At 44.6% G+C, this 14,676-nt stretch overlaps 1 protein-coding gene across 3 annotated transcripts in view; it reads right to left on the bottom strand.

Moving 5' to 3' along the window:
* Positions 1–14,676, bottom strand: part of LOC140426578 (regulator of G-protein signaling 7) — a 699,692-nt gene that overhangs the window by 74,124 nt on the left and 610,892 nt on the right. For all 3 annotated transcript variants that reach the window (XM_072511531.1, XM_072511522.1, XM_072511539.1), the window contains exons 11-13: positions 8,757–8,855; positions 8,608–8,669; positions 4,120–4,230 (exon numbers count right to left, since the gene is read on the bottom strand). In XM_072511531.1, the coding sequence (XP_072367632.1) occupies positions 4,120–4,230; positions 8,608–8,669; positions 8,757–8,855 (272 nt within the window). The remainder of the gene's footprint in view (positions 1–4,119; positions 4,231–8,607; positions 8,670–8,756; positions 8,856–14,676) is intronic.

The following is a 14,676-nucleotide window of genomic DNA, read 5'->3' as shown; positions in this document are numbered from 1 at the left end:
CATTGAAGAATTACCACATGCGGTTTCTTACCACCCTTTTTCGGCATTGCTGTGATGAAAGTATATTGTATCTCCAAATTGGTTAGTTTTGCATTAGTAATCCGCCCCAAAAAACGGGCAAAAAGGGCTTCAAAATAAGTGTCCTGGCAGGAGCTTCCTTGTTCCTCTCACATGTTGCCACTGGAAGGCATCCCCCCCCCGTAGTTAAAGCTTCTCATGCTGGGCACTTTGGAATCATGAGAGGCAGAAAATCACTTCCACGAGGCCAGAGAACCTGTGTGGTTTAATGTAACCGAATTCCAGAATACTGGGAGGTAAGAGGTCTGAGGTTTGATAAAGGGACCAACGCAACCTAGTTCCAACTCGTAGTGCACACTGGAAAACATACACATTTTATACAAATGACTTGGCCCAACGACAGACGCTGACAATATTTTAATGCAATAAATATTATCCCTCAAACACCTTTATAATCTCCTCAGCTAGAGAAATATAACTTATTCATTAAATTGTGTGTGTGCATTTGAACAATCAACAATCTTGCACTATCTACATGACTGTAAATAATTACTTAACAACCTCATGGTACTGCCAAAGTATATTGTTCCATCTAACATCTGCTTCTTGCCACCATGCATTTCAATGGCATTGAATCTTTAAAAATAATTTTGGTTATAGGTATGGTTTGAGTGAGTACAAAATCAGTTGTGACTAAGGATTGACTGGGGACACATTAATAATTTAGTATTTGAATCTTCAGTTGAAAATCCAGCAACATTGCAGAAGGCATAGACTCCAAGGGAACAGATTAGGGATAGATAGAATTGCAGAAGCAAACATTCATCTTCTCCAAGATGATACAAGATCTCTTGTATCAAATGGGTTTTCAGCAAGAGACCTCGCTAGCCTTGTTGTAAACTGAGGTTATACGGTCGGTTGACATATATCTCACAGATTCCTTATCTGCCTATTAGTGTAACTATGCAACTGCATTATTGCTGCAATTAGAAATTCTCTCTTATCTCACAATCTATTTGAAATTAAAGCAGGAGAGTTAAGTAATCAGTATATTGGAATCTGAGTATCTGAATTTATCTGAACACACATTCCAACCAGACACTCAATGAGACAACTGTGGATCTCAAGGAGACTTTGGAGTCTTCTGCACAAAATCAAACATTTCTCCATTCCACAGGCAGCACAAAATGTTTTGTTAGTTTTCTTCACAACATTACAATTTGGGGAAACTAAAGAATCCCTGATACATTTTTGATCCTATTCCATAACTCTGTAAAACATGCATTTCATAGAATTCAATTTCTAAGCTGCATGTTAAAGACTAAAAAGCACGTTATTTGTTTTGAAGTTGTAAGATTATTACTTCTCATACAAAATATAATTTTCAAGAAGACCCTGGTTTGAAATATGGCACACAAAATAATTAACTCAATACTATGCAAAACAAAGCTTTGATTTGTTTCATACATTTTACACTAAATTGTTCAAGATGAATTGACAATTTGAGACCTGTGAAATCACATATACATCCACCATTTTGTTTGATCTAATCGCATGTATTAGCTGCATAGGTCCTGTGTAGCACTCTGTAGAAAGGCATTTAAACACCGCTAGAAATGGAGGTCAGTTTCTATCTGTGGCGATTCACTGTTTGTCCTTTAATCACACATTTAAGGAGGTGGACACAATGCAGTTTAGGATCATGCAGGCAGAGAGGGAATGGATAGCCACCAGGAACTCTAAGGGGACCAGGCAGGTAGTGCAAAAAGTCCTCTGAAACTAGCTGATGAACCGGTTTTTGTTTTTGGATGCTGGTGAGGGAGATTTAAACTAATTGGCAGGAGGGTGGGATCTTGAGCGTAGACTCAGGTGGGCAAAATCAGAAATTAAATGTGTAATATCCCATGCGGGACCTACGTGTTGGGAATGCTCGTCTTCCCCGTGCTCCTTGCGGAGTATGAGCCCTCCCACTAGGTGTGGGGTATCTCAATTACCTAGTGTATATAAGGACGGCCAGTAAGGCACCGACCAATCAGGAATCTGGTAGGAGTCTACCAGGGAGTGCAAATAAAATGTGCGTAAATAAAACTTTGTTCTTATTTTACTCGGTGTGGGCTGCCCGTGTCCTTATTAAACTGGCGATGAGGGGTAAACTAGTTGAGCCACCTCCCCGATTTTCTGGACCCAGGTTTGGATTTCTTTGATTATCCATGCCTCTGTTTGGATGGTAAGATGCATTTGACACTGGTTTTGAAGACTGGAACCACTATGCTGGACAAGTGCGTTATTTCTTCACAGAGAACAAGTACCAGGCTGTCATACTGTTGATGGCCTGTGGACTGCATACGTTCAGGGTGATCCAGAGTCTCACGTACCCAGCGATGCCAGATACGCAAACATTCGACCAACACGTGTCACCTGTGGCGCAGCACTTTCTCCCGACCTCATCGATAATCGTTCAAAGATATCGATTTAATGTGGCAGAGAGGTCGACCGGTGAGTCTATCACCGGGTTTGTGTCGGCTACAGAAAACAGCTGAGTTTTGTGAGTATGGAACTGTTTTGGCCGATATGCTCCTCAATTGCTTGGTCTGCAGAATCAATAATATGGAAACTCAGAAAAAGCTTTTTCGTGAAGTCTTCCTAATCTTTTAGCAGGTGCTGCAGATATCCGTGTCCCAAGAAAGCGCAGAATGCAGTGTTCAAGAGATACAGGGGATGGAGGTGAACATATTGGGGCATCACCGTTCACGTGGTATCCCTGTGGCCGGACTGGGCACTGTTGCGACTCTGGCCTCTGGGTGAAGAGCTGGCCGCTGAAGCGTGCAACATCTCCTGACTTGAATAAAGGCGATGTGTGGTCGGGGGTCTAGGTGTACCCGCCACCTGTAGGAGGGCCATTGCTCCAGTCGCCATAGTTGAGGTAGGCGTCAACCCCAAGGCCGGGGCCTTGCATCGCAATGACCCAGAAGAGACAGAGGATGAGGCTGAACTGTTTGGCTCCTTGTGGCCTCTATTCATGGTCCGATACAAGTGAATGGTCATATACTTCAAATGGAGCTAGATACGGCTCTAGCTTGTTTGGCCATGATTGGCTACACCAGCTGCAGTTGGATTGACAGCATATCCTCCAAGTGGAGGTTTGTGAGCAAATTCACGGAGGTTTTCCAGCCTGGTTCGGGAACCATAAGAGGGGCCGCGGCTAAAATCCAGGTGGACCCGGAAGCCCAGGCCTGATATTTACGTGCCTGCCTGGTTCCCTTCGCTATAGTGGAGAAGGTTCAGGCTCAACTTTGGCCATTTTGCGGCCTGTGCGCTTCGTTGATTGGGCGACGCTGGTGGTCCATAAGACATAGGAGCAGAATTAGGCAATTTGGCCCATCGGGTCTGCTCCACCATTCAGTCATAGCTGATATGTTTCTTATCCCCATTCTCCTGTCTTCTCCCCATTACCGCTGATCCCCCTATTAATCAAGTGCATCACCTGCACACCATAATTCAATGATAGAGGAAGGTATGACCTTGGATCTGATCTGCTGGTGGCGGAGGTTGAACAGATTCCCATTTGTACAGTAGTTTAGCTCCACTTCAGCGGGAAGCTTGCTGAGGGTGAGATGGAACATTGCAGCAAGAAAGCTAGAGAAGAGCGTTGCTGCAGCGACACTGCCCATGATTCTAATTTATTTATTTATATCAGATATCCTGCCATAAAAACTGAAGAGAGCTTTGCCCACTTTCTCCACTGGCAGACGGAAGGAACCATAGCTGAATCTCCCTGCTCACCCGCAGTCTGATCCAGTTTGACAGACTGGGTGTAGTACAGACAAGTTAACTTACTGCACGATGAAGAATGCATAGAGGAAAAGTGTGAAGTTGGACCAAATGTGTACTAGCACAGCCATCTAAAAGTTTGTTCAAAGTTTAATGGAAAAGTGAGGGTATGCAATTATACATAATATACAACGTCAAAATATGCTGCTACTTTAACTGCTGACATTATTCAAGAATAGATATTAGACTTTCTTCATTATAAGCTGTGGAAATGAGTGAATGTGTCAAAAAATTTCCAAGTAGAAAAAGAAAAATACTTTAAAGACTGACCTTGCTTCTAGCTCCCAGAAGGAAATATCATCTGACATCCATGGGTTTGAGGGTTCAGGAGTTATAAGGAATGGGTCAAATTCCATATACTGTTCTGAGTACCCTATCAGACTGAAGACAAAATAGACAGTTTGTGAGACAAAAACATGCTCCAGATGTGATTTAACACCAAGGGCTATATTTTCGGAATGAGGGGCCAATTAGCTCTACTTTATGACAAATAAAAAATTCAAGTCAAGATGGTAGCTGTATATTCTTTTGCTTCTGGGGTTTGTGCCATCTGAACATGGTAGCCGGAACAAAGAGCATTCTTAATCAAGATGCACTTGCAGCAGTAAGCACCTAAATTACCACTCTTTACTTGTGAATGGTGAATATTTCATCCATCCAGCTCTGAACTGTGCAGAAATTTGAAAAAGAAGGAAGTCAGAACATCTGCTTCCTAAGCTGGGGCATTAAGGTCACAATTGTCAGTATTATGGAATATATGCTTTTTTATTTGAAATGGCATGGATGGCATTTATCTCATGCCTTGTACATTTTCAGAATGTCCGAAAAGACTGCACAGCCAATGAAGTTCTCTGAAATGCAATTACTATTGTAGTGCAGCCAAATACACCAGCTGATCTATACTCAGCAAAGTCTCACAAATGTCAATGGGCCGAATGACCATGCTTTAGAAAACACAGAGTCCTTGTGGAGTCAGGGTGGCGGTGGCATAGTGGTATTGTCACTGAACTAGTAAACCAGAAACCCAGGGTACTGCTCAGGGGGCCTGGGTCCGAATCCCACCACTGCAGATTGTGAAATTTGAATTCTGGAATTAAAAGTCTAATGATGCCCACAAACTGGTGCCGATTGCTGTAAAAACCATCTCGTTCACTAATGTCGTTTGGGGGAAGAAAATCTGCCATCCTTCCCTGGTCTGGCCTACATGTGACTCCAGACCCACAGCAATGTGGTTGACTCTTAACTGCACCCTCGAGGGCAATAAATGCTGATCCAGCCAGCGATGCCCATGTCCAGTGATTAAAATGTTTTTAAAATATAAACAATTTTTGGTGCAGAATGTTAGGTTGCACACTTGCAGACCTCCCTTGCTCTTCTTCAAATAAAGATGTGATCATTTTCATCCACTGAATTTAATGTCTCATCCAAAAAACAGCACCCTCTGACTGTGCAGCACTGCCCCAGTACTGTACTGCAATGTCAGTCTAAATGATATGTTCCAAGTCCAGGACTGGGACTTGAATCCCAGAGGAATGATTCACAACTAAGGGCGCTACTGATACTAATGTGAAGTGTCATGTGAGAGTACCTTTATGAAATGGTTGTTTAAGAAATGTACCTTTAAGAAATTGGTGTTTATCAGTGATGTCAGAGAGTGGGTGGAGCTAGGCTGTCTGTCAGCTTTTTACTTTTGTTTTAGGCTGTTTGCTGCAGGGTGTGTTTTAGTTTCGTTTTCAGTGCTGGATAGCTGCAGTCACAGCCAGAAGGGGTATTAGTCTCTCTCTCTAATCTAAAAACTGTAAATCGATCCTTTGGTGATTTAAAACCAATAACTGCTCTCAGTAGTGACTTTAACCTGATGTGCTTCTGTTAAAAGTTCTTTTTTAAGTCTTATGGATGTTAAAAGAACAGCTTAAGGATTACTTAGTGTTGTATTCTTTGGGGGCTGTATTTGAATTAATGGTTGCTAAGATTTTCGCTGTATGTTTTAAAAAGATTAACTTGAGTTCATAGAATAAACATTGTTTTGCTTTAAAAAATACTTTTCCATTTCTGCTGTACCACACCTGTAGAGTGGGCCGTGTGCTCCCCATACCACAATCTATTAAAAGTTGTGGGTCAGGTGAACTCCATGATACACTTTGGGGTTCTTTAAACCCTGGCTCATAACAGAAGTGCTGGTGATTGCACGCCTGACAGAAGCAATGGATTTTTGTTTATTGTCACGTGTACCAAGGTACAGTGAAAAGTATTTTTCTGCGAACAGCTCAACAGATCTTAAGCTCATGAAAAGAAAAGGAAATAAAAGAAAACACATAATAGGTTTTAAACGAGTTTTAATTACGAGGTTTAAAAAAATGAGGTTGAATTATGAGTTTCAGATATAATAATAATAATCGTTATTAGTGTCACAAGTAGGCTTATATTAACACGGCAATGAAGTTACTGTGAAATTCCCCTAGTTGCCACACTCCGGCGCCTGTTTGTATACACTGAGGGAGAATTGAGAATGTCCAATTCACCTAACAAGCACATCATTCGGTACTTGTGAGAGGAAATCGGAGCACCCGGAGAAAACCCACGCAGACACGGGGGGAATGTGCAGACTCCGCACAGACAGTGACTCAAGGAATCAAACCTGGGACCCTGGCGCTGTGAAGCAACAGTACTACCCACTGTGCTACCGTTCTATGGTACAATCTATTAGAATGCAAAGCAATGAAACAAAGGATCAGTGCATATCAGTTGCTTATAGTGATCTGAACAACCAAATGCAGCAGGGGTTTGATTCCTAATGAAAATGAATTATTTGTCTCCAGTTTTTAGTGTGAACAGAGTTTAACATAGTGGGAGCATTTGAAGGGCTAATAAATTGAATGAGTATGGTTCGGAAAACATTGCGTCCTTGTGGATTGGTCTGGAATGGAATTTTTATGGACCTACTTTTCCACAGTGTGTTTAAATTTCAACACTGTGGTGAGCGATCATTGGCTTTATATTCACCGGCTTTGTAAGGATTGAACAATAGTTAGCTCTACTGATATCTGACTTTGTGCTTCGCTCACAAATCCTCTCACTGTTCGTGTGGCTGCTTTGGGGTCCCATATTCGAGAAGCAGCTAAAGCTGGCTTTCACTCACTTGCACAAAGCTTAAAGACAAGCACCAAAGACATTGTAGAAGCCTATTATTGAAACATAAAACAGATTATTGGACCTTGTAAAAAGGCCTCCAGCAGTGGCGTGCATGCAAAAGCACAGGAACAGTCAAGTGAACGTGATCAGCAGCAATTCTATTGATCCGCACACAAAGCTGTAGGACAGAGAGCAACGTGCCTTGAGTACCAACAGTCCAAGTCATGATCCACATATATCAGAGTCAATCACTAAGGCAAGCAGCAGGCGTTCTGACACATGGGCCAAACCACTGAGCTAGTGAAGCAGACCGGAGCAGGACAATAGCTACAAATACATCAATCACAAAGAAGAATTTACAGCACCTGGAAATACTTGTCTTGAAGCCTTATACCACACACACTCAAACATTGTGTGTGTTTCAACACTGGAAACTCTCAACCAACACATGCACTCACGCAAACAATATGGTTCACACACACACTGGGCTCAATTAGACGAGGTCCCAACTGCCCATCCCCCACAGCTAAAAAGTCAAGGGAGCATCATCAAGGAGAACATGGTGGTCTCAATTGGCTGTTAATAGGCTGGAGGCAGGTTTTCTGACTCTCATGGACAGGAAATTCTACCTCAGTGAGCTGCCAGCCAATTAGAGAGCAGCAGCACTTCAAGATACAGGCACGCAGCAGTGAATCAGGATTTGGCTCAGTGTATGTGTGAAATTTGAATTTTAAAAAAATCTTGAATTGGAAGTCCAATGGTGATCATGAAACCATTGTCGATTTTTATAAAAACCCATCTGGTTCACTAAAGTCCTTTAGGGAAGGAAATCTGTTGTTCTCATCCGGTCAGGCCTACGTGTGACTCCAGACCCACAGCAATGTGGTTGACTCTTAAATACCCTCTAAAATAGCCTGGCAAGCCAGTCAGTTGGAGGGTAATTAGGGATGGGTAATAAATGCCACCCCAGCCGGTGACATTTACTGGTACAAAATGAGGGTCTCGCAGAGTGCCAAGCTGGCAGAATCCGGTGATGTGGTGGGGGTCTGGGGTTTAATAGGCCAATGAGGTGAGGGGGTGAGGGGAAATGACCTGGGCCGGGGGGGGGGGGGAGCATTAAACCATGGGTAGGCCCACCAATGGGACCAAGAGATCCGTTAAGGAGGGTGGGAATTAACTGCCCACTTAACAGCCTCACCTGACGCTAACCTTGTTACTGGTAAATTTGCAATTAGGGCAGGGGTTAGGCAGGTAGGCTTCCCAACTGGTTTAATGAGCAATGCCCATCTTCAAGCTTGCTGGCGGGGAACAAAACAATCCAGCTCACTAGAGCACACTAAAAACTCGAAAAACATTTTTTCACATGCACTCAAACACCTCAAGCTCTCAAACACCAGGTGCTCTCAAACACCAGGTGCTCTCAGACACCACATGCTCGAAAACAGCACATCTTCTCAATCGCCACAAGTGCTCAAACAAATGGAACAGGCACTCAAACACTAAATGTTCTCCAATCATCTGTGAGTCTGGGACATGGTGCCTGGCGCAGAGAGGACTAACGAGGAAGAACAGAGGAAAGCAGAAAATAATGCAGCCAAGCTATCAAACAGAAAAATAGAACCATACCTCTCTGCAACTTTGGACATTTTTAACCGGTGCCTGCCTAGCTGCATTTGCCAGAGCTTTATCTGTAAAAGGAAAAAAACATCAAATCAAACTCACCAACCTGAAAAGAGTGGACCTAAGGTAAACCACGTGTGATTAATATTACAAACCTGTTGATGTAGTTCTTCTACCGTTGGTTGCTTTACTTCTGGTGCAGGCGTGTGGATGGGACTGTGACTTCGGACATCGTTTTGTAGTCCATAGACAGACTGAAGAACGGGATGAAAAGAGGACTATCAAAAGTTCTTACAGGAAGGCCCTGACGTGTTCTAAAGTTATCCTTATTTTCCCTTCCAGTCACATTAATATTTTCAATATTATTAAACCTGAATAAGACATTTTGGTGCAGGACTGCAACTTTGGTGTGTTTGTTTGAACACACGTATCTTTATTATGACACTGGTTCTTGTATAATGTTACCTGTGATCCAAGATTCCATGTCACAAAATAGGTTTTTGTTGGATCATCTGTGGTGATTTTGTTAAGCTGTTGGATTTTTCCAAAAGAGCCACTTGTTCTCAATATTCGATGATTATGCCCAATGGCTTTTACTTCTGCACTCACCAGTCCATAATGTTCAGCTGATTGGCTTGACAGAGGGAAAATTGATCGCTGGGAGGGACATAAACCAGAATCTTCTCACCTTTGACCCCGCTGGAACAGTGGGACTATTTTTGGGTTTGCAATCGGACTCTGAATTGACCACCCAGTAGTTGCTGTTTGCCAGAGCAAGCTAACTCTCATCCCATCTCTGGGCTTCCTGACGAATTATGGACGGAGGGAGAGCTGGGTGACGTATCCATTTTTAAAAGGGAGATTTCTCATTAATAGGGCCACAACATGGGTTACCAGGGCTCACCAGCATTTGGAGTTTCCTGGCTGCAGCGACCAAAGGCTGGAGAGCAAACCTGGGAAGGTTGTCGCCTAAATCTCTCACTCTCACCTGAAGGTCCTGCTGGGGGATCGGAGGGTCTGCAGTGAGGCGACTCAATGACTGGACGAAGAAGACAGCCTGTCTATACAAACAGACATGGTTGGAAATGATCAAGGATGTCAGCAGCCGGACTGTGCTCCCTCCAAGCTGCAGACAGTGCACCGAGTGGATCCAGGGCCGCAGGAGGGCGTGTCAGGTGAATGGTGTAAAGACCCCAGGTTACAAGCTCAGCATTCCCCTGCACAGTGTGCCTGAGGTCAACACACCTTGCTCCCTCCGCTCATGCCTCTCCCTGCGGGCACCTCACATTCCCAGGCAGTCAGCACTCACTCTCCACCTGTAGTCTAATGTGTTGTCAATGTCCACGCTTCGCAGCACTCCACACAATGTGAGTCCTTCCCTTCTCTCCACAAATGCCCTTATGAACACTCACACCTCAAGGTTGCTCTACTTGCAGGAGGCAAAAGCGCACAAACGGGTGAGAGGCAGAGACCATGTGAGAAAGGGGATGCAGTGGTCTCCCTCCAGATACAGGCACCATGTCAGCCCCTGGTAATGACGCACCTGCTCCACTGGGATGGAGGTCTTGTTCCTGGAGGCTGCAGTTGACAGCAACAACCTGCCATGTGGGCCTGAAAGTTCTGATGAACCGGTCTACAGGTATGTGGAGAAAGCTGATTCTCTGCCTGTAGACCCACTGTTCTTCATCTTACCTCCTTCCAGCTGGGGACTAGGGGCTTTTCACAGTAACTTCATTTGAAGCCTACTTGTGACAATAAGCGATTTTCATGTCATTTCTTGGTGTCCATCAAGGGAGGGGTATGTGTCTAAGGAGAGGGTAGCTGTTGCTCCTGCCGGAGCTGGTGCTGGTGGTGTGCCTTCTGCTCTTGCCCTGAGCAGAAGTGGATGGTGGAGCTGCATAAGCTTCTCCCGTTTGCGTTGACTTCTTCCAAGCAGTCAGCAGTCACCTGTCATGCAGTGAAAACAGTCTCTGAGAGAAGTGTTTTGAACCACTGTCACTGCACATTGATAGGATGGGTATAGAAGGATACGGCACAAGGAAGTGCTGAAGGTCTTGGCAAAGGTTGGTATCATGAACGGTACAGGCTTGGAGGGACGAAGGGCCTGTTCCTGTCCTGTATTGTTCTTTGTTCTTCTTTTAAACTGGCCATGGCTGGAGCTCTTCAGTGTAACTTGAAGCATTTTCAGCCTGCCAGTTTCACTGAAGAAATCTTTCCTGTTGTACACTCACTTTCATGGCCCTAGTGGCTGCTACCATGTCAGGAAACAGGCTGAGAAATCCTGGATTCAGGTTTAAAACCGGTCTTAATTGGCTTACTACCTCAACCACATCCTAATTACTAATCCGACAGATCTAAAGGGGTTCCCTGTTCTCCTTTGGTCCTACCCCAGGGAAAGCAGGAAGGGGGCAGGATCAAATCAGGACCTCAACGCAATGTCAATTTCAGGGATTACATAGAACATAGAACAATACAGCGCAGTACAGGCCCTTCGGCCCACGATGTTGCACCAAAACAAAAGCCATCTAACCTACACTATACCATTATCATCCATATGTTTATCCAATAAACTTTTAAATGCCCTTAATGTTGGCGAGTTCACTACTGTAGCAGGTAGGGCATTCCACGGCCTCACTACTCTTTGCGTAAAGAACCTACCCCTGACCTCTGTCCTATATCTATTACCCCTCAGTTTAAGGCTATGTCCCCTCGTGCTAGCCATTTCCATCCGCGGGAGAAGGCTCTCACTGTCCACCCTATCTAACCCTCTGATCATTTTGTATGCCTCTATCAAGTCTCCTCTTAACCTTCTTCTCTCTAACGAAAACAACCTCAAGTCCATCAGCCTTTCCTCATAAGATTTTCCCTCCATTCCAGGCAACATCCTGGTAAATCTCCTCTGCACCCGTTCCAAAGCCTCCACGTCCTTCCTATAATGCGGTGACCAGAACTGTACGCAATACTCCAAATGCGGCCGTACCAGAGTTCTGTACAGCTGCAACATGACCTCCTGACTCCGGAACTCAATCCCTCTACCAATAAAGGCCAACACTCCATAGGCCTTCTTCACCACCCTATCAACCTGGGTGGCAACTTTCAGGGATCTATGTACATGGACACCTAGATCCCTCTGCTCATCCACACTTTCAAGAACTTTTCCATTAGCCACATATTCCACATTCCTGTTTTTCCTTCCAAAGTGAATCACCTCACACTTCTCTACATTAAACTCCATTTGCCACCTCTCAGCCCAGCACTGCAGCTTATCTATATCCCTCTGTAACCTGCTACTTCCTTCCTCACTATCGACAACACCACCGACTTTAGTATCGTCTGCAAATTTACTCACCCACCCTTCTGCGCCTTCCTCTAGGTCATTGATAAAAATGACAAACAGCAACGGCCCCAGAACAGATCCTTGTGGTACTCCACTTGTGACAGAACTCCATTCTGAACATTTCCCATCAACCACCACCCTCTGTCTTCTTTCAGCTAGCCAATTTCTGATCCACATCTCTAAATCACCCTCAATCCCCAGCCTCCGTATTTTCTGCAATAGCCTACCGTGGGGAACCTTATCAAACGCTTTGCTGAAATCCATATACACCACATCAACTGCTCTACCCTCGTCTACCTGTTCAGTCACCTTCTCAAAGAACTCGATAAGGTTTGTGAGGCATGACCTACCCTTCACAAAGCCATGCTGACTATCCCTGATCATATTATTCCTATCTAGATGATTATAAATCTTGTCTCTTATAATGCCCTCCAAGACTTTACCCACTACAGACGTGAGGCTCACCGGTCTATAGTTGCCGGGGTTGTCTCTGCTCCCCTTTTTGAACAAAGGGACCACATTTGCTATCCTCCAGTCCTCTGGCACTATTCCTGTATCCAATGATGACATAAAAATCAAAGCCAATGGTCCAGCAATCTCTTCCCTGGCCTCCCAGAGAATCCTAGGATAAATCCCATCAGGCCCCGGGGACTTATCTATTTTCAGCCTGTCCAGAATTGCCAACACCTCTTCCCTACTTACCTCAATGCCATCTAATCTATTTACCTGGAGCTCAGCATTCTCCTCCACAACATTATCTTTTTCCTGAGTGAATACTGACGAAAAATATTCATTTAGTATCTCGCCTATCTCTTCAGACTCTACACACAACTTCCCATCCCTGTCCTTGACTGGTCCTACTCTGTCCCTAGTCATTCGCTTATTCCTGACATACCTATAGAAAGCTTTTGGGTTTTCCTTGATCCTTCCTGCCAAATACTTCTCATGTCCCCTCCTTGCTCGTCTTAGCTCTCTCTTTAGATCCTTCCTCGCTACCTTGTAACTATCCATCGCCCCAACTGAAACTTCACACCTCATCTTCACATAGGCCTCCTTCTTCCTCTTAACAAGAGATTCCACTTCTTTGGTAAACCACGGTTCCCTCGCTTGGCACCTTCCTCCCTGCCTGACCGGTACATACTTATCAAGAACACGCAATAGCTGATCCTTGAACAAGCTCCACTTATCCAGTGTGTCCAAAACTTGCAGCCTACTTCTCCACCTTATCCCCCCCAAGTCACGTCTAATGGCATCATAATTTCCCTTCCCCCAGCTATAACTCTTGCCCTGCGGTGTATACTTATCCCTTTCCATCCTTAACGTAAACGTCACCGAATTGTGGTCACTGTCCCCAAAGTGCTCACCTACCTCCAAATCCAACACCTGGCCTGGTTCATTACCCAAAACCAAATCCAATGTGGCCTCACCTCTTGTTGGCCTGTCAACAAACTGTGTCAGGAAACCCTCCTGCAAACACTGAACAAAAAACGACCCATCTAATGTACTCGAACTATATCTTTTCCAGTCAATATTTGGAAAGTTAAAGTCTCCCATAATAACTACCCTGTTACTTTCGCTCATATCCAGGATCATCTTCGCCATCCTTTCCTCTACATCCCTAGAACTATTTGGAGGCCTATAGAAAACTCCCAACAGGGTGACCTCTCCTTTCCTGTTTCTAACCTCAGCCCATACTACCTCGGAAGATGAGTCCCCATCTAGCATCCTCTCCGCCACCGTAATACTGCTCTTGACTAGCAGCGCCACACCTCCCCCTCTTTTGCCTCCTTCCCTGAGCTTACTAAAACACCTAAACCCCGGAACCTGCAACATCCATTCCTGTCCCTGCTCTATCCACGTCTCCGAAATGGCCACAACATCGAAGTCCCAGGTACCAACCCATGCTGCCAGTTCCCCTACCTTATTTCGAATACTCCTGGCATTGAAGTAGACACACTTCAAACCACCTACCTGAACACTGGCCCCCTCCTCCGACGTCAAATCTGAGCTCCTGACCTCTATACTCTCATTCTCCCTTACCCTAAAACTACAATCCAGGTTCCCATGCCCCTGCTGCATTAGTTTAAACCCCCCCAAAGAGCACTAACAAATCTCCCCCCCAGGATATTTGTGCCCCGCAGGTTCAGATGTAGACCATCCTGTCTGTAGAGGTCCCACCTTCCCCAGAAAGCGCCCCAGTTATCCAGAAATCTGAATCCCTCCCGCCTGCACCATCCTTGCCACACCCATGTGCATCTGAACCTGTTGCTCCAGGCTGGGAAAAGTCTGCCCAGAATTTCTCCCCTGTGCATTTATTTTTATTGCCTTATACACTACTACAGATTGTCTATAGTATTTCGTTATTGAGAAAGAGTAGATGCATCCAGCATGGATAAATAACAGCTCTTCATTAGTTAGATATGTTCAGTAAATAGCCAATCATCACAGTGAATCCCTGTTATTGGACACCCATTTTGTTGTGTGCTCAATAGTCATGCAGCAGGTTAGGATGCTTTTTATGGCAAATTCTGACAAGCCGAATTTGCTTTGTTTCCTGAGGAAGTATAGGCGCTGTTAAGATTTCTTGGTCACAGCGTCGACGTGGGTGGACCAGGACAGATTGTTGGTGATGTTAAGTTGTTACGGTGAGGAGTTAAACACTCAACGGCGTTTTTCCTACTCAAGTTCAAACGTTGCTATCGATTATTACAATATATTGCCAAACGTCAGCTTGTGGC

Source organism: Scyliorhinus torazame, chromosome 1, assembly GCF_047496885.1.
Source record: "Scyliorhinus torazame isolate Kashiwa2021f chromosome 1, sScyTor2.1, whole genome shotgun sequence".
Classification (NCBI taxonomy): Eukaryota; Metazoa; Chordata; class Chondrichthyes; order Carcharhiniformes; family Scyliorhinidae; genus Scyliorhinus; species Scyliorhinus torazame.
This window is presented reverse-complemented; position numbering and strand designations above follow the sequence as displayed.